Source organism: Gymnodraco acuticeps, unplaced genomic scaffold (genome assembly GCF_902827175.1).
Source record: "Gymnodraco acuticeps unplaced genomic scaffold, fGymAcu1.1, whole genome shotgun sequence".
NCBI lineage: Eukaryota > Metazoa > Chordata > Actinopteri > Perciformes > Bathydraconidae > Gymnodraco > Gymnodraco acuticeps.
The window spans coordinates 952,282-972,759 of record NW_022991779.1 but is presented as its reverse complement, the minus strand read 5'-3'; the positions used below and the strand labels follow the sequence as shown (position 1 = coordinate 972,759).

Genomic DNA, 20,478 nt, shown 5'->3' with positions numbered 1-20,478 from the left:
AAAACTAGGGGCATGAAATTAAAAAAAATGGTTTATTATGCTTATTTTTAATAAAAATACATAAGTTAAACCCAACATTCGCGGATTTCCACTATCCCTTTAAGTGGATTTGACTATTTTATCCAAGTTGAATTGTTCAAATAGAAAGCATTGAGAACTACTTAAATCTATATGTTATAGCAGTGTATGTGTTTATATATATATAAGAGCGCTGTAATGATCTGCACTGCAAAAGGGGATAAGAACCTTGGTTTTCTAATATTCTATCAGTCAGGGCAGGTGCTGTCTGTTTGCTGTGACACTAAGTATCTGGGACACATCATCACAGATTAAATGGCTGATGATGATGATGACATGTATAGACAGCGGCGTGTCTTATATACACAAGCTAACATGTTGGCTAGAACATTCTCTTGGTGTTCAGATAAGGTTAAGGTGAACCTCTTGAGGGCTTATTGTACTCCTCTGTATACTGCCCCCTTGTGGCTCAAGAAGGCGAGCCTCCAGAAGCTCCAGGTGGCTTATCATGACTGTTTGCGTATACCGGTTAGAAAACCAAGGTGGTGCAGTGCAAGTGAAATGTTTTGTAATGCACGAGTCAACAAGTTCCATGCTCTCTTGAGAAATCTAAAGTACAAATTCATCTGTCGATTGAATGTTTCTCATAACTCTGTCAATATGCTGCTTTCAAATCCGTGTCTCAGTGCTGTACGATACCAGTCACCTCTGTGGAAACATTGGTATAACTGCCTTTTTTAATTGATATGTGTTGCATTTATTTTAAAAATGGACCTAGAGTATAAAGCTGATGATGATGATTATGATATAGAGTTGTATATGTTCTAGCTCATGCTCTGTTCTCCTCACCTCCTCCTCTTCTGTGTCTGATTCATTTTCATATCTCATTTCATTTCTCATCCCTCCCCTCTACATCCTGGCTCCATTGTCTCTTTTCACTTCTTTCTTAGCACCTGGATATTTAGCACTTTACATTTAACTTAGCTGACGCTTTTATCCGAAGCACCTTGCAACAAACCATGAAGATAAACAATCAGAATAACAAGAGAGGTGCATGTACTGAAGCTTCATATAAGCCAACCCAAAGGAGACATTGCTTTAGTTTGAATCGAGCGGAACCTAATTGTACCTAAACCAAACATTCGATTTGAATTGGTCTTTATTTTTAGCAAGAAACATGAAACAATCATTTCAAAGAGAGAAAAGGTGATTTATTAGAGAGATCAGAAATACACCGGTATAGCAACACAATACATAGATGAAGAAGCTTTTATTTCTGCCTGTTGCCTCGACTCCTCTCTCCTCATGTCTCTTCCTTGTCTCCTCCACTCACATCTCCTGTGAGCGCTACATAAATGCAAGATAATGCAAAGAAAGGAATCTACTATTTGAAGACTGATAAATGGAAATGCTCTTAGTCTTGTTAAAGCAAAAAGGGTCTATTTTACTCAAGGTTAACGCCCTTTATTTTTATGTTTTGCCGTGCTTTCCTCCGCCCGCAACCTGCCAGCCTCCACTACCTCCCCTTTGTGAGGAGGAACTAGGCCTTGTTAAGGTTGGTTGAGGTGAGAGGAGGGCTGGTTGAGTTCAGAGGAAGACTGTTTGAGTTGAGAGGAAGACTGTTTGAGTTAAGAGGAAGGCTGGCTTTGGCTGGGATCAGGCTAGTCTTCATCTGAAAAACACTGGTCTGCAACTTGATTACCATTGTCACAACTGATGCACACCATCGATTTGGATCCTTCAGGTTTCATACAACGGAATATGTGGTCTAAACCGATTTGACCTCGGGGGCCCTGGTAATTCCCGAAGAGCTGAATGGCAGCTCCCATGTTAACATCAGGAAGTCTATCTTTTTTATCTCTTGGTTGGAATACTTCAGAAAACACAGCAGCGTAACTCTGCCATAGACGTATTTGATTGTACCTATCGAGGTTGTTTCCGGTAGATCCTAGTTGAAAACATTTTCCACATGGGGTGGTAAAAGCATAGAAAAGCAACATATCTTGAGCTTTATTTACTTTGTTATTGAACAAAGTGACCAAATTGTCCACAACACGAGACTCTGCGTGTTGACCCTCCTCCTGGAATTTGGATGCGACCACCCTCGTCCCGACGTACACCTCGTCTTTGTCGAGCTTATCCTTCACTCTCTCAACAGGATCACTTTTCTTCAAGAGGTCCGCTAGGAAGGTTTTCTTGTTTTTGTTCCTGTTCATTTCTGGCAATGGGATGCTTACAGCCAGACTATACGTGCCATGGGTTCCGTACCTGTCAAAGGAAAAACATCCCATCATGCATCATAGATCTTTCAGTACAACACAAAATGTACTGCTGTTTGATACATGCATGTTTAAAGCAGTAACCTAGATGATCCACTAGGTTGCCCCAGTCACTCTGTGGAGATGCAGACTTTCTTAAGCTTTGTCCTGCAAAAGGCTCTAAGGTGGATTTTAAGTTAATTTCCAATTCTGTTACCCTTAAACAAATGAATGAATGAATGCATACATTTCTTAGCTTTGTCTTTGGGGTATTCTGGTTGGAGTTTGGCAATATCTAAAACATTTTTTGTAAAACTGAGCTACAAAAATACTGAAAGCAGTTGCTATATTTCTGCAGGTTTTAAGTTGCTATAGGCATACTGAGACGAAAGCGTGTAATGTTTAAAATGTAATACAGTACCAACTACCAGAACAGCTTTTTTTAGTATTCTCTTGCAGTGTGTTTATAGTATGTTCATATTTAATAAAGTTAGACTGAAGCACTCCTTTGGAACCAGAGTTAAATCCAGGTCAAATATGTTAGAGGCTCTTGAACAAGTTGCAAGAAAAAGAAAAATGTCAGATTTGACATGACAATGAAGTCTTATCGTATCGTATTAACGTTGTTAAAAGCCGTACCTTACTCCTAGCACATTTATTATAAATAAAAGGAAATTATCTGGATCAGCCCTCTTTTTATTAGAAACACATCTTCATAGCCGAGGTACCTGCGTGTTTTCATTTGCAGTTTCTGTGTTTATACACAAAGGACAGATCCAGACACATTCTTTGCACTCCTCTTTATGTCAGGGAACCATGATATGATGATATGACTGCCTTACTTTATAAGTGCTTTCTATTCATCATAACAACATCCTGCATAGCACAGACCATTGCTTTGTCTCGAAGAAGTAATAACAGTGACTTTCAGTGAAAGATTCAGAAAGCGACTCACAATGCACTGATTTGATTTACGTATGAGGCAAGTGTTTCCAGGTCCACAGCGTCCGCACTGTCCACAGCATCCGCCCTGTCTCCAGCAGACAGGAGGACGGTCAGCATCACTGTCATCCAGCACAGGCCAGCCATCTGCACACAGATCAGCTCTATTAGTGTGTTTAACAAACAATATCATTATTTATAGTCTGTTTGCCAGCTCATAGACTCCTATTGTGAACCTGGACATAATTATTACCCCAAAGTTTTATGTTAGAAATGTTAAGTACGGGTCCCCAGCACATAAAAACTGCTGCATGCTAACTTGCATACGTTGAGCAATTTGCAAAATTGGCACAAGTTGCATTAATTACCATTAATTAGCATATGTAGAAAATAGTTTTTAAAATGCATGACCAATTTAGGACTGGTTTTGTGGGTTAGCATCAGTCTCTAAATGAACCTCACTTTAAAACATAAGCCAGCATTTTATATTAACTAAAGTCTAAACACTTTGGTGAAAACATTGGCCCCGATTAAATCACTAAATGCAAAGAATAAAGCTAAATACAGCCAAGTGAAAATCTTTTATCTCCTTTGATAGAGAATGAGATGTCTGTGAGATTCTCTCTAGTTCTTCTGTTGTCTTCTCTGTGCTGTGAGTGAAGGTGCCACTGCAGTGAATACAGTAAGAAGAAACATTAGTTTTTATAGAGAAACCGGGAACCATTGCCAAACCTTTTGGGTGACACATATTTGACAAAGTTTTAAGAGAGACATTCTGCTGAATCATCTGAGACATTTGTGACAGCCTTCTCTGAACAGGCCTCAGATCAGCTGACTTTTACATACATACGTATACTGTAAGCTGGTGGCCATCAGTAAGTCTCTGTCTCCTGGTTTCCACCCCGTTTGATTTTGTTTCATTTGATTTAGAGTTACACTACATTTCGCTCTCAGTAATGTAAACAAATGATTTTAACAACTTCTGTGGTTCCCCTTTTGAGATGAAGTCTCCGCTTGGTGGTCCTTTGGCCCAGTGTCGCTACTCCCGTGACAATTGAGTTGTAAGGCTTGAACTGCAGAGGTGGAAGAAGCACTCTTGTACTTAAAGGTGGGGTAGGTAAGTTTGAGAAACCGGCTCGAGATACACTTTTTGTTATATTCCATGGAATGCTCTTAACATCCCGATAGCAATGAATATCTTAAGTGCTTTGACAAAAAAATGTCATCTGTGGAAGCCGTAGTACTGTAAAAAGCATGACCAATCAGCCGGCCCGGCTAAAATAACTGGATGGCCTACCTGCCTTCCATCTGTGCACAAACTTATCTCGTGCCCTCATTGGTCATGTGCGCGTTCGTGTGTGTTGGAGGAGGGGCTCTGTAAGGAAGTGGCAGATTTTTTCCGGTTGTGTATTTTCAAATTCCAGCGCACTCAAGCCGGTTTCTCAAACTTACCCACCTTTAAGTACAAGTAGAAATACCACAGTTCAGGAATACTCTGTTACAATTAAAATCCCTGTATTCAAAATGTTACTCAACTAAAAATATAATATTATTGGCATCAAAATATACTTAAAGTACCAAAAGTAAAAGCACTCATTATGTACATACATTGACCGTAATGTGATGTATAAATATATTGAAAAAAGCCTTTTTGGTTTTGCAATAATGAATTGTTACTGTGAAGTCTTGAATGCTGCAAGCCTGTACTTTTTTAAAAACGGGATTTATGGTGTTGTTAAATATCTTATTGCTGCCTGACTCACATTGTTAATCAGCTTAATAAATACATGTGACATTTATTTTCCGAGAATATCCTCTTTCAGAATCAGCTTGTAAGTATCTAAAGCAAGAGATGTAAAAAGTCTGTGTAGTAAGAACAACACCAAAGTACTCATAAGGATATGGTCTCTGACTTGGCTGAGAAGATCCTGCATATTGGGGCTGAACATCCGACTGTAAAAAATGTGGTAGGCTACTGCACATTGGAACAGATGATGTTGTGAAACAAGAGTCAGAAGTGCTGAAAAAAGACTTTAAATGTTTGTTGGAAACTGTCAGCTCTCTAAATGCAGAGGTGTTCATCAGTGGCCCTCTACCGCCAGTCAGAAGAGGAGTGGAGAGATTCAGCAGATTGTTTGCACTGAACATCTGGCGTTCAACTGTCTGTACTGACCATTCTGTCAATTTTATTATCAACTTTAACTTTTTCTGGGACCGCAGACATCTTTTTAAGGCGAATGGAGTTTGCCTGAACAAGTCAGGAGTGAAATTGTTTATCTCTAACATATTCAACTGCCTACGTCATCAATCTGTTCCAGAGGAATCAAAACAAGAGAAAGATACAACACATCGCTCAGAAAAAAAAATAGAATAATCTAGATGCTTCAGTAATGAACAATTACAGGCCCAAATCAAACCTCTCATTTCTAGGTAAAATCATTGAAAAAGTTGTTTTTCAACAGTTGAGTAACTTCTTGCATTTAAATAACTGTTTCGATGTGTTCCAGTCAGGCTTTCGTCCAAACCACAGCACTGAGACTGCTCTTGTAAAGGTCTTCAATTACATCCACTTAAACACAGACAGTGGCAGAACTTCAGTGTTGGTATTATTAGATCTCAGTGCTGCGTTTGACACTGTTGACCACAACATATTACTAGACCGACTAGAAAACAGGGTGGGACTTTCGGAAACAGTTCCAAATTGGTTTGGATCCTACTTAAAGGACAGAAAAAAATGTTGTTTCTATAGGTAAATACACATCTGAGTTTACAAATATGACAAGTGGGGTACCTCAAGGCTCCATTTTGGGGCCTCTTCTCTTTAACATCTACATGCTACCACTGGCTCAGACAATGAAAAACAACAAAATAAGTTACCATAGCTATGCGGATGACACACGAATGTACGTAACAATTTCACCAGGAGACTATGCTCCAATTCAAACACTGAGTAAGTGCATTGAACAAATCAATGACTGGATGTGTCAGAACCTTCTCCAATTAAACAAAGATAAAACTGAGGTAATGGTTTTTGGAGCCAAGGCAGAACATATAAAAGTTAGCGCTGAGCTTCAGTCTGCAATGTTCAAAACAACAGATAAAGCTTGAAATATAGGTGTAGTCATGGACTCTGACCTGAGTTTCAACAGTCACATTAAAACAGTTACTAAATCAGCCTACTAGCACCTTAAGAGCATATCTAGGATTAAAAGACTAATGTCACAGCAGGATTTGGTAAAACTCGTCCATGCTTTTATCTTCAGTAGACTCGACTACTGTAATGGTGTCTTCACAGGTCTTACTAACAAATCTATTAGGAAGCTGCAGCTAATTCAGAACGCTGCTGCTCGAGTCCTCACTAACAATAAGAAAGTGGATCACATCACTCCTGTTCTGAAGTCTTTACACTGGCTTCCTGTGTGTCAAATAATAGATTTCAAAATACTGCTACTGGATTATAAAGCTCTGAATGGTTTAGGCCCAAAATACATTTCTGATCTACTGCTAAATTGTGAACCATCCAGAACTCTCAGGTCCTCAGGGACTGGTCAGCTTTCTGTCCCCAGAGTCAGAACTAAACATGGAGAAGCAGCGTTTAGTTATTATGCTCCAAATATCTGGAACAAACTCCCAGAAACCTGCCGGTCCGCTGCAACTCTGACTACTTTTAAATCCAGGCTGAAGACTTTTCTTTTTGTCGCTGCTTTTAATTGAACTACACTGTAACTTTTATCCATGTATTTTCTCTTTTAATGTTTACTTTATTATCTTTGCTTTTTAATTACTGATTTTAAATGCCATTTTCATAATGTCTTTAATTTTTTGTAAAGCACTTTGAATTTCCTTATGTTGAAAGGTGCTATATAAATAAACTTGCCTTGCCTAAAGCAGACTAACGACCCAGCATTCGGTTAAAGGATAAGAACTTTTTCTAGTGTGTTCTCCCTTGTTTCTTTTACCTGAGAGAGATGTCTGATGGATGCTCCAAAGCTTCTTCTTATTCTTCTTCTTCTTCTTCTTCTTCTTCTTTGCTCTGAGTGTGAAGACGGTCTGAACTAACATCCTTTATAGGAGAGGGCGAGCATGGCCACACCTTGAAACATCAGCTCCACCTTATCTTTGTATTCAAATTATCTTAACTTTATTGAGAGATTCAATCTAGGAACAAGAGAATATGTCTATCTGTCTATTCCCTCTTTTAGCTCTGTTATCTGTGCCTTTAGCTGCTAAATCTTAGTTACTTCTCTACTCTCTGTGTCCATAGTGCTGGATTGCGCCGGTGAAGATGGCCGCATTGTCTTTTGGCTCCTCTCCAACTTTGCCCTTTTTCGTATTTTGTGCATGAAATCCCTCAGGATCATAAAAGACCCACATCACCCCAGCCACAAACTGTTCAGTCTGCTGCCGTCTGGCAGGCGTTAACGCAGCATCCGGTCAAAAACAACCAGATTCAGAGACAGCTTCATCCAATGAGAAAGTGGCTCGTCCAAAGACTGTTAGATTAATGTCAGACGATGAGGAAGCAGAAAAAGCCCAGGAAGCGTAAAGGCTGGAAGAAAGTTGATCTTTACATAAACCATGGCATTGGGCTAAAAAGTAGAAGATAAAACTCTCATATTTTAGTAGTAGTTGATCATTTGGGTAATAAGGTTAAACAAAAAGGAAAAATGAAGGCCTCGCCCATCAAATAATTGGCGCTTAGCGGAATTTCTTTTTTTATAATGCCTTAAAATTATACAGAGTTCCGATTTCCTATACTTTTAGTTAAAACTAGTATTATAACAAAACAAAAAAATCTGTCTTCAGGCCATGCTCAGAGAGGACGGAGATCGTAATCAATGGGACTGTTGGATACACTCCCTCACAGCTACAGTATGATGCTAATAATGCTAATGTCAATCATCAAAGTAAATGTTTTAATGTTAAAAGTCCATGTAGTAGCTGTAGATGCTGCATTCAAATATAAACCACTGACAAGGAAATACCAAGGAAATACCAGTTGTAGTGTTAGCATGCTGCCTGACACACTGACACACTAACAATGTCCTCTACTCAAATAATTTATTTTTATGAAAACCTGCCTTTCATTAAGCATATTCAAGCAGTAGCCTATACACCAACAAAGAAACACATGAGCACATACATTTAAAAAAACGAATTCAAATGTTGCAGCATGTATACTTACCATTGTGTATGAATACTTGTACTCTGACAAAAGGTAATACTGTGTGTCTGTTTTCTTTGACAGCTACCTAATCAAATACTGGCATTTCAGCGTGGCAGTAAACATCCTGGAGGACCCGGAGAAGTTGAGTGAGGCTTTTGATAAGATCAATTCAGTCTGTTTTCTTTAACAGCTACCTAATCAAATACTGGCATTTCAGCGTGGCAGTAAACATCCTGGAGGACCCGGAGAAGTTGAGTGAGGCTTGTTTACTGCGCTGAAATGCCAGTATTTGATTAGGTAGCTGTCAAAGAAAACAGACTGAATGTCTTCACAGCAATGCATTGTAATTTCACATCCATGATATTACAATACATTGCTGTGAAGATATTCACAGCAATGTATTGTAATATCATTGTTGTAAAGGTAAAACTGTATACTGTAACTTCACAGCTTCAATGACTAAGGAATTTCTGTGATATTACAGTATGTTACTGGGGAATTACATCATTTTTGTTGTACATGCATTACAACAAGTGTGAAGTTAAAACTTCTTTGCAGCAATGTTGAGCGCATCATCAAATGAGGGAAACTGGATTCACCTGTCAATACACTGATATTTATTGAGAGACAGACAATTACATATGGCCGGGAAATCATCCTAGTTTCACACTGTCCTTGTGCTCCACCAAGGTAATCTCTGAACCAAAAGACACAAAACCTCTAACCAACACGAGGAGAGGCGGGCTCCCAGAAAGCCCGCGTATAATCAATAGCCGATGCGAGACAATGGTCTGCTTGTCTCAAAGAGATCCAGACAAGCCTCAACCTACACAGGGGTCTTTGACTGACGACAAGCAGATGTTTGCAGTATCACAGATTCTATAAAACAATAAGAAACTCTATAAACAGATCAGATGAAAATATTCTCTTACAGATTCACTCTTTTTATCAATCTATTGATAACCAATTAACATTAGTCTAAGAATATTTCAGTCAATACTTAAGTCAATAAGCGTCTTCAGAGTTGTGTGGGCTCACTCACATTAATTACATCAAAAGTAGAACAAGATTGAAAACACTTCAATCACCATGACAAGATACAATCAATCATAATAAAATCATCTCTCTTCAGTGCTTGGCATCATTTGTCAAAAAGCACAATAATAAACACGTGAAATACAACAATATTATAGCAAAATATATGTTTCAAAAATAAGATCTTTTATCATTTATCACTCAGTTAATCTCATTCATCAAACACAAATTCTAAATCAGCTTACATCTCAAAGATTTACTTTAAGGCAATTACTTATTAAAACACAATTAGAATTTAGGATTTATAATAAATCCAATTGAGGTATAAATCAGAATCATGAGAGATCCAGCTAAGGTTCCTAGTTAAGGTATACATTCACAGTGATGAATCGATCAATCTGTAATCTGTAAAGTTACAGTGTCCTCAATCTTTAACATTACTTTACGTTGACTTCATTACGCTTTATTCAAGAGTAAGGCATGATATTTAATTAATTACATTACTTCAACTATCAATCATTATGTCATTTCAAAATCTGAAGGGAAAACTAAACAATTCTCAAAATGTTTAACAATCTGAAGAATCAAACATTTTATTGTATAACGACCTGAAAAGGAAAAAATCAAAACATCTGTTCTTTATTCAGAGCATCAACTGTAATCAATATCAAAACGTCTGTTTTACCTGGTAATGATTAAGGATAGTAACATTGTCTGTTATAATATTATAAATATCTTATTGTTCAATACCTTATAAATCTGAAAATATCAATTAATTAATTAGTTTAGTGTGAAAGTGTAATCTGATAAAATATATTTATCACCACTATTTAACACATATCTGTTCATTGGGAATACAAAAACAATCATTAATTGTACATCTGTAATCATCTGGGCCCAAGAGTTCAAAGCTTTTAATCTCAATCAGATCCGATCAGATTTTGAAATCCCATTTTTTGTGATCCAGGATCAGACAAGTCGGCCAGATTTTGTCCCTGGAGTTCAAAACAATTCAGGATAGGATCAGCCTGATCCAGATTACGATTTTTCAAGATGACTAGATCCTGAATATCAGTGCTTTAATCCTACCGAGCGCCATCTAGTGGACATGAAAAATAATACAAGGAAGACAAGAGACCACATTGCAGAGACATCTATTGTCCGCAATTACTTTTGAAAGGTGATGACAGATGATGGACTTTTTTTGTTGTTGAAAATATTTTTTCTTTAATCTAAATTACATTTGTGATTGACAATCTTTGTTGTGATACTTTCATGAGCATAAACATTTATGTCAACATTTGGTTGAAAACAAAATAGGCCACCACAAACGTGACCAAAAAATGAAAAATAAAATTGATTTGCCATGAAGGCTAAAAATGGTGTATTATTTCAGTTAACAAACTTTGCCATCTTATTTATATTGAAACATATTTTTAAATAAATGGTACAGTACATTTTGCTCTGGTAATCCACTGGAAATCCACCCTTCTGGTCGGATCAGGATAATCCAGTTTTTTGGGATCAAACTGATCCCAATCCTGTGTTGTCGGTTTGAACTACCCGTTTTGAAGATTTGATCCAGATTAAAGCTTGGATTGGATTTCCTGATCTGATCGGATATCAAAGTGATCCTAATCCTGTTTTTTGGTTTTGAACTCCCCAAAATCCAAATCTGATTTGATCAGATAGGGATTAAAAGTGTTGAACTCCTGGGCCCTGGTCATTCAATTCAAATGTTATCTTTGTACGAGAGCCAGAAGACATGTTTTCCTCCTCTCTTTATGACACAGAATGTCTGGTGTGTAAAGGCATCCTGATACTGTAGATTAGCACTGAGGTGCTGATTGGCTCAAAACTCTTCTTCATCAGAGCGCCATAACTCAATTATCTGTAGATTAGCACTGAGGTGCTGATTGGCTCAAAACTCTTCTTCATCAGAGCGCCATATCTCAATCCCCCCCAATTGCTCTGCTTTTGTGGCTCAATTCAGTGAGCACTTTATGATCTCCCAGTGAAACAGAGGCTCATCTGCCTGCATTCCTTCTGCTATCTGCTTGAGAGCAGTGCACCTGCCTATTCCAAGTGGCACATCCAGATGCCCCCCCCCTGTGATGGGAGAGGTTATGAAAACATCTGCTCCTCCAAGAAACATAGAAACCTTGTATGAAGCCATCGCTCGTCCTGCGAGCGAAAATGAAGAAGCATCCCATCTCATCAGAAAGTTGAAGATTAGAATCCTCTCATCTCGAACGACCTCCTTGCCCGTGGATAAGTTGCTCTCTGCAGCCGCAGAGTGTGATCCTCTCTCTCTGACCCTTGGCCTTCAGAGCTGTCCTAGTTATTGGGTTAACACTTGATAGGGATGTTTTCCTGAGTGCAGACAACTCAAGGTAATGGATTAGCACATTATCATTCAATTACAAAAATAGGATAGGCCCCCTCAGAATGATTTGGGAGCCTTCCTGAGACATGCACATTATAAATGTAAGGTTTGTGTTAGTCATTTAACATGCAAGAATCATATACTCATCAGTCCAAAGCAGATACATTTTATTTTAAGTTAAATGTGAGCTAGTCCCTGTGGAATAACCCTTTCTCAATGATTATAAATGTTATATTAATTCACCATTTACCGTTTGATCAAGGATTAGTTTATCAGAAGTACATTTCCTCTTCCATAAAACATAGGTTTGAGAAATGAATGTTCCAATATGAAATCAATTGCTCAATTTCTCAATATAATTTGACTCTTCCCTCCCTTTTCTTACATATTGTCACATATGAAATAATAACTTAGGAGTCTATCTAAGCATGGTATTGTCTATATAAGCTATTAATCGAGAAAACTCAGAGTCAGTATGCAACTCGCAAATATCTCTCCTCCTTCCCATCCCTCTTTACTCACTTTCCCATCTCTTTCTCTCTTATTTCTGTTAGATATGAAGGAAAAAAAACATACAAGTCCATGTAAGCATCTGAGTTACCACCGTTACCAAACGGTGTGCCGCGGCACACTGGTGTGCGTGAGGCAAGTCCGGGTGTGCCGTGGGATTTTGTGACAACCATACATTATTTTTCTCAATATACAACTACACAAAAATAATCATTTATTTTTTAATTTACTATATCAGTACTTTGTAGATTTATGTACGTAATCTGCGCGACTTGCGCGTCCACATCTCCACGTGCAGTGCTGCATAAACATGGCTGAGTCAGCGATAACTATCGAGGGGTGGAGGTATGCCCATTATTTTATATCACGCAGTCTATTCTTCTTCTCTGTCTTCCGGTTGTTGCCTGTATTAAATGACAAATACACACTACCGCCATGGATTTGATATGAACGAGGCGGCAGTTAGCAGCTAGCGGCTAGCTAGTAATGATCTAGTGATATCGGTAATATTAACTCCATTTAATACAACATTTACGGTACAAGATTCAATCATACAGCCCATGTAGTATGACAATGAATTACAGCAAACATGTGCAATATATCCATTATTACAGCTCCGTGGGATGGCAGTAAGACGATATGGATCCGTTCCCATTGTGCATCCATGGGTAAAGATAAACGCAACTCACATTGGTTCCTCATACAGCATCTCTGTAAACTACGTGTATTCACTGAATTTCACTCTCTGCCTTTAACGCTCGTTGTAGCTTCAAAAGCTCCAGCCAGAGCCTGGCTCCAGCACCCTCCCTGTGCCGGGCTGCGCGGTCCCGTGGATTAGATGCGCGTTCATAATGCAGAGGGAAATAACTCTCAGAATAACGTTATTAGCAAATGTTTTACAACTTGAGGAACGAATGTTTTTTAATAAGGGCTATACAAGTGTTCATACTGGGTAGTTTATTTAGTTAAAAAAATTATCCAACGAGTTACAGACCACTCTTTCCCCATGTAAGTCAATGGGAAAAGTGTTTTCGGGCCTGGCAACCAAACCGGAAGTGTAGTACCGCCGTTTGGCCAGCACGAATATGTTCATCTGAGTCCGGCGCACTACCTGGGGGCTTGACTACCGCCGCCTGTTGGTAAGGAAAGTTATTGCCACTCACGCATGCGCAGTTTGTACGTGCTCGGCGAGGAAAGTAACGAGTAAAGTACCGAGTTACTTTATGTAGATAGTAACGAAGTAGTGTAATATATTACATTTTTTTTTTTAAAGTAATACATTTATAATTTGTAGTTCCGGACCATGGACAATGCAGCTTCCTTGCATTGACAGTTGTCTGTGCTGAATTTCTGCTGAGTTTCCTTTGCCTCATTTTCTATTTTGTGACCTGTCTGGTGTAAATGAGTGTGTTGCTGGTTTGATGAAGCCTAATTTGATAAAGTTTCAAATTAATTTCGGAAATATTTCGTAATTTAGTTGTCTTTGTCACATTTTATTTGGCATTAGTAAATAATTATGCACATTTACAGATACTTTACATAATATGAGTGATAACACGTGTTATAAGGGCTATCTTTTCACAATAGGTGTGCCTTGAGATTTTTTACTTGTCCTTTGGTGTGCCTTGGGCACAACAAAGTTTGGGAACCACTGGCATAAATGATAGTGGGCGTCTGAGGGTGTCATTACTGAGAAATGTCAAAGAAATTCAAAACCTTACATTTTAAAACAGGTTTGCATTCCTCCACTTAAGGTGACGTTATCATTGGAAACAATAAAAACGAACTATTTTGATGTAGAATTTATAAATTGAATCGTTAGAGCAGAACAAAATGGTTGTATTGTAGCCTGAGTTCCGTGCAGCCCTAGTTTCAACAGGTGTAAACATGGTCCATATAATGTGAATACATGCAGAAGTAGACAGTAAGAGGCCCCTGACATCGTATTTGTTAAAATAGTAGGGGCTCTTCACTCTGCATAGCAGTATGAATAGCCTTAAAAAAACAAACAACCCACTCCGTGGTAACGAGAGTCATATTTCTGACCCATATGCCCTAAGTGAAGCCGTTAGTCTCATCTAACTGACCCAAGGGTTGGTGCTGGTGTGACAGTTCCAAGTGTTCAGAATTCCAGCTTCCAGTTCATGGCTCGGTGGGGGGGAGCAGACCCACGTGAGACAGTGTCAATGGCTGTATTGTTCAGTGTGAGGAGCGTCATTCTCTCTGGGAGCAGGAAATGGTGTCCATTCTCGGACCAAACCATTAATGTCATGTAGAGCAGCCATAGCATCTCTGTGACTGCACTCAGCCGGACTGTAGCAGGGTAGAACTGGGTGACTCTTAGTGAAGCTGTCCAACGCCATTAGACAAAATGGAACCACGTGCTAACAAAAAGGACACAGGGTCATCAAGTCTCTCTTTACCATTGGCCTAATCATAAACAAATTAGTGGGAAAAATGTGGAACACTAATCCATCATGTGGAATGTTGAGTTAATTTAAATAATTACTTATGGGTTGAAATCAAATTAACATTAACATTAGAACCAAAGTCAGTTAACAAATTGGACTTGCACAGATCAGTAATCAATACACCATTTTTATTTATTTTTTTCAGCTCCGTGATGAAAACGATAACAGGCAGGGATGCAAACTTGTCATCAATAAAATATTATTGGGGTATGGACAGGGTTGCTAACTTTGGGTACCTGGCTGGAGTGAGATTTTGATATCATGGGTTTAATTACACACATGCGCACGAAGCGACTGCTATCGTGTCCGTAGCGGGACCTTAGCATATATTTAGGATATATATATATAATATATATATACAAATACACAATATTGGACACAGACTATAAAGGGCACACAGTTTCATTAAATAATGAAAGTCAAACACATGTTTGTTTCCACTGTTTTATTGTGTGCCTGTCGCGATAAGCAACTTATTGACTTATCGGCTCCCGAGTATTTGTGTTAGATAATCTATGGTAGGGCTAACCCATACAGTGGTGGGGCTCAAATCAGTATTTGAAATGTAATTACATACACGCTATATCGCCCCCTTGTCAGTGAAACGCCACGCGTGAGGTTTAGAATATTTCCCTGTCTCAATCCAAATCGAACTGTATGAAATTAAAATAAAATAAAAACATTTGTCTTGTAGTAAATAAAAAGGCGACCTGGAGCCAATCCTGCCATTTCCTCACAAGTGAAAGAGTTCACATGCTGAAAACCCAACCCCCGCAGGGGGTCTGGGGGGATTCTTCCCCCAGGAGATTTTTGAAATACTAACATAAAATACACATTCTCTCTTTTAGAGGAAAAAATAAATCCATCTATAACTACGCGACATATTTAAATGAAGCTGAAACTGCTGCTCCTCCCATAGGGAAGAGGCTGTGTGAATTACTTCGAATTACTTTGAAATTACCCCATTGTTCTTTGTGTCAAAATGGAAGGTTTCTGGCTAACGTTAGCTTAGGTACTCAGATCTTGTTCTTGAGTACAAGTAGAAGTACCAGAGTGTAGGAATACTAAGTTACAGTAAAAGTACTGCATTCAAAATGTTACTCAAGTAAAAGTATAAAAGTATTGTCATCAAAATATAGTGAAAATAGCGACAGTAAAAGTAGTCGTTGTGCAGATTGGTTTATTCCAGAATACTATATATGATATGTTTTATAATGATTGATCATGAAAGTGTTCTCAAAGCTGGTGAAGGTGCAGCTAGTTTGAATGACTTTGTATACTGCATACGGTAGCTGGTGGATTCACTCCAGGTGGAACTAAAGTCTGATTAAACACTTGATTAGATTTCACATCATTCATCCACATCTGAAAGTAACTAAAGGTATTAAATACATGTAGTGGAGTAAAAGTACACCATTTACCACTGAACTGTAGTGGAGTAGAAAAATAAAGCAGCAAAACATTTTAGATACTCAAATAAAGTACCAGTATCTCAAAATTGTGCCCAAGTATAGGACTTGTGGAGTTTATGAACTTAGTTACTTTACACCAGTGGCTATACAGATAGAAAGACTAAGCCTTGCACAGAGGCAAGAAAAGACATTTTCAAAATGCTCAAAAGTTCTGCCAAAAAAACTGACTGCTGAAATTAGATCTTCCTTTGTGCTCAAGATCATAAAACCCCCAAGGCAGTGCTGTGGTCTGCTTCAAATTATCTTCTCCTTCCAGAGGTCACGCCTGTCTCTGACCTCGTGTCTTGCGTTTTATTTTATTTTCTTCTTCTGCAGCACCAAGCAGAGTAGAGAAAAGGAGGGGATTTTGACTAGAAATAATTTCAAACAGTTAAATAAAGAATGTTGAACTATATTTAAAACTGTAATTGAACTTCAACTCATATCCATTATCTGATTCCAGTGGCCAGTTGGAAACAGATAATGACAAAGTTTTCATTTTGCATCAATCGTGCAAAAAGGTTCAATCACCATTGTGTCTAAGTCTTGTCTTATCTGCTTTGTTTCGGAATGTGTTCAATACATTAGGTTATTTTATTTTCATTATTACCATACAATACATAGATTAAGAATAAATGAAACAAATAATACAACATTGACCTATTTGAGCAGACAGATGACCCGCAGTTATGCCTCTGAGGTTCCCGGGTGTAAAACAGAGGCTTTTTTGCTATTTATTTTCCTTTTGCGGAAATTTAGATTCATTTTACCCTGGCTGTGGACTGATTAATTTATTAGTTGTTACAAAAACATGCACAAGACGGCAGGTATACAAACAAACACGAAACAATTATACAAACAAACATGAACCCGCAACAAATATCAGGTGACAGCTAAACTCATCCAGTTTAATTTTAATCCGAATTAGGGAAACTTCAGCGGGGGTAGGGAAATATCAGTACTTATTTTTACTTATTGTTTTTTTAATTTAATTTTTATTTATTTATTTTTTTTAACAAAATCCAATTCAATAATCCGTAAGTTTATTAAACAGTGTGAATGTAATATTCTGCCACCACCCTTCCCATTTAATAGCTCAATTTAGTTCTTGAGCTTATGGTGTGATTAACAGAAAATACAAGTCTGTGTTGTTAAACATTAATTCTGTTGATGAGCAATAAACGACCTTATTCTCAATCAAAACCACTATGCAAATGTAGTGGTAAAACTGCTCAACCGACCGAGAGCAGAGATATTAATTAATTTAATTAATTCTAAGAACGGAATCTGCTGAAGAGTAATAACCACATTATTCTCAATCAGCAACCACTATGCTAATTTAGTGGTGCTCTGCCCTCCCCGATCCGGAGAGGCAGAGACTTTTAATGAATTCAGTACCCTTTATTTTAACAACAGCCAAATTCAACAACCCCTCAGTTTATGAAACACAGCGTGACGTAATATTTCGTATCACGTTTCCCGTTAATAAGAGTTCTGTTTAGTTCCAAAACTCATATTGGTGCGATTTAAAAATAATACGACACTGTGTTCTGTTTCGTGTGCTGCTCCCCACAGGGGGGGGGGGAGGGGAATTACCCACACCCTCTTCCTGCAGCAGCAACAGGGTGATTTCGAGGCGAGTTGATTTAACTAGTTCAACCGTTGAAATCTCCAGAATTCGGCGATTCGTTTCAGTACAAATCTTTACATTGCTTTTAAACCGAAGTTCCACATTACTGATGCCCTCTTTAAGGTCTCTCCGAATATTTGCCGTGCACACACACAGAGGAAACCAAAAATATTGCATCTATCTGTTCCACAGGTAATTTTATACCGTCAATCACAGAGTCTGGCGAGGCAATGTCAAAATATAGATTTGAAATTACACTCACCAGCTCGACGATTTGTTGGTAACCGTTCGCGACGCCAATTGTGAAGTTAAAACTTCTTTGCAGCAATGTTGAGCGCATCATCAAATGAGGGAAACTGGATTCACCTGTCAATACACTGATATTTATTGAGAGACAGACAATTACATACGGCCGGGAAATCATCCTAGTTTCACACTGTCCTTGTGCTCCACCAAGGTAATCTCTGAACCAAAAGACACAAAACCTCTAACCAACACGAGGAGAGGCGGGCTCCCAGAAAGCCCGCGTATAATCAATAGCCGATGCGAGACAATGGTCTGCTTTGTCTCAAAGAGATCCAGACAAGCCTCAACCTACACAGGAGTCTTTGACTGACGACAAGCAGATGTTTGCAGTATCACAGATTCTATAAAACAATAAGAAACTCTATAAACAGATCAGATGAAAATATTCTCTTACAACAAGGGCCTGTACTTTTACATTTCTATTGTGAAAGCAATGCAGGAGTTGCCAGTAATTTACTGTGAATTTACAATGTGTACTGTGAAAGTAATGCAAAAGAGTTGCCAGCAATTTACTGTCAATTTACAATGATAGACGTGCATAACTGTAGTCCCCAGCTCCGGTACTTCCTGGAGGAAGCTCATACAATGGTTTCCTGTCAAATACTATTGGATAACGTGACTAATCACGTCATTCACATACAACAAGAAAAAATGCACAAAAAGCATCTCACCCATGAGTCTAGTTGGGTCAAATCAAAAAAAAATTATTCGATTTTTATGATCAAACACAAAAATAAATACAGAACCTAAAGTTCTACAGCACAAAATGTTCTGTAGGGAACAATTACTATAAACATTTTAAAACTTAAAATATAAAAATATTTGTAGAATTATACAACCATTAATAAATACAGCATTTAATATTAAAACATCTACTTATAAACAGTATAAACAAAAAGTAAGTTTAATTTTTTAAGATGACTTTGAAACATTGAAGAAACATTCTCAACTGAAAATAACAGAAATTACAAAATGGCGACATATGTTCACATTATCAATTTGAAGGAGCAGGATTTAGTACGTCTAACAATGGGGATGTAGGTTCCAACCAATGGATAACTTGTTCACTCACCCTCCTATCCCAAGTTTGTAGGAGAATGTATATTGGCTGCAAAAAACTCGAGGCCCAATCATGTTTCCTCTGTCCATTCTGCACTACTGTAGATGTGGCAGTGCAACCTAGAGGACAAAAAGACAACAATTAGTAAACCATAATGATGAATGTTATTATCAGCAGCTGCCAATAGATCCCCTATCTCAGGGGTACTCAAACTTTTTTGTTAAAGGTCCACTTGTGAATTTTATACTAGGTCAATGGTCCGGATCAATGCCAGTAAAGTAACCTCGTCTTTGTTTACTTTTGCAAGCCTCGCTAATACTCAGAGATATGTGTTTAAAAAGCAGGAAATAAAAAAAGGAACTCACCTTGTGATAAACCCGCAGAAATAATCTTTGATGTGGTTTAGAACAGGATGGCGTTTTATCACAGCAGAATGTAACTTTATCTGTGGTAGAATTCTGATCAGGCATTAGCTCCGCCTCCTCTTTTTTTTTTTTCAAGCCAAGGACCCAAAATCTGCGTTTCTCTAACAGAGCTGCAAAAGAGGGGTTTGAGCAGTATGAGGCATGGTTACAATGGGTGAACTGTTTGGTATTTTAAGCAAAAAACTTCACAGACATGTTTTGTATCGGTATGGCCCTACAGTATATTTGTTAAATATAGCATAATAGGTCCACTTTTATTTTATTTATTATCAAAATCAGATTTATTATTTTTTTTAAATAATGGGACACAGGGTTCGGTCCGGATTGATTTGCAGTTCGGTCCGGATCCTTAGTCCGGAGTTTGAGAAGCCCTGCTGTATATTGACCAATGGAAAAAACCCACAGCAACATAACACAAATAAAACAAGGATAACTGACTTATTGTTGAGTAAATAACAGTGTGTGTTTTAAACCTTGGTCCTCCCTGCAGAGATTTCTCCACTTTCTATGATTTTTGATTTTTTTTAATGATATTTTCAACTGTAGATGTTTATAATATAGTAAGTTAGGAATTTCATGAAAACATAATTATGTATTTACTTTTGTTTCAACATTGGATATTTTGTGTTTGTGGTGGATTCAATCGAATATTGAGAAAATGTTTTATGTAAAAATGTTTTACTTAAATTTTATTTTTATTTTTATTTGACACTTTTTTTCTCAGTTTTATGTTTACCTTAAAATTACAAAGAAATATCTTAAATACAGTAATACACTTTTATATTACGAGTTACATATTTAATTGCAGATAATAATTGT

The 20,478-nt window shown here is 37.9% G+C and overlaps 1 protein-coding gene across 1 annotated transcript; it reads right to left on the bottom strand.

The window, feature by feature from the left end:
- Window positions 1-1,207: 1,207 nt before the first annotated feature.
- Window positions 1,208-19,618, bottom strand: LOC117535190. The gene is made up of 4 exons (XM_034199580.1): window positions 19,600-19,618; window positions 19,247-19,353; window positions 3,232-3,365; window positions 1,208-2,286 (listed from the first exon to the last, which is right to left on the bottom strand). The coding sequence occupies exons 3-4, from the start codon at window positions 3,363-3,365 to the stop codon at window positions 1,680-1,682; spliced, it is 741 nt and encodes a 246-aa protein (XP_034055471.1). The 5' UTR covers window positions 19,247-19,353; window positions 19,600-19,618; the 3' UTR covers window positions 1,208-1,679.
- Between the last annotated feature and the right edge of the window lie 860 nt (window positions 19,619-20,478).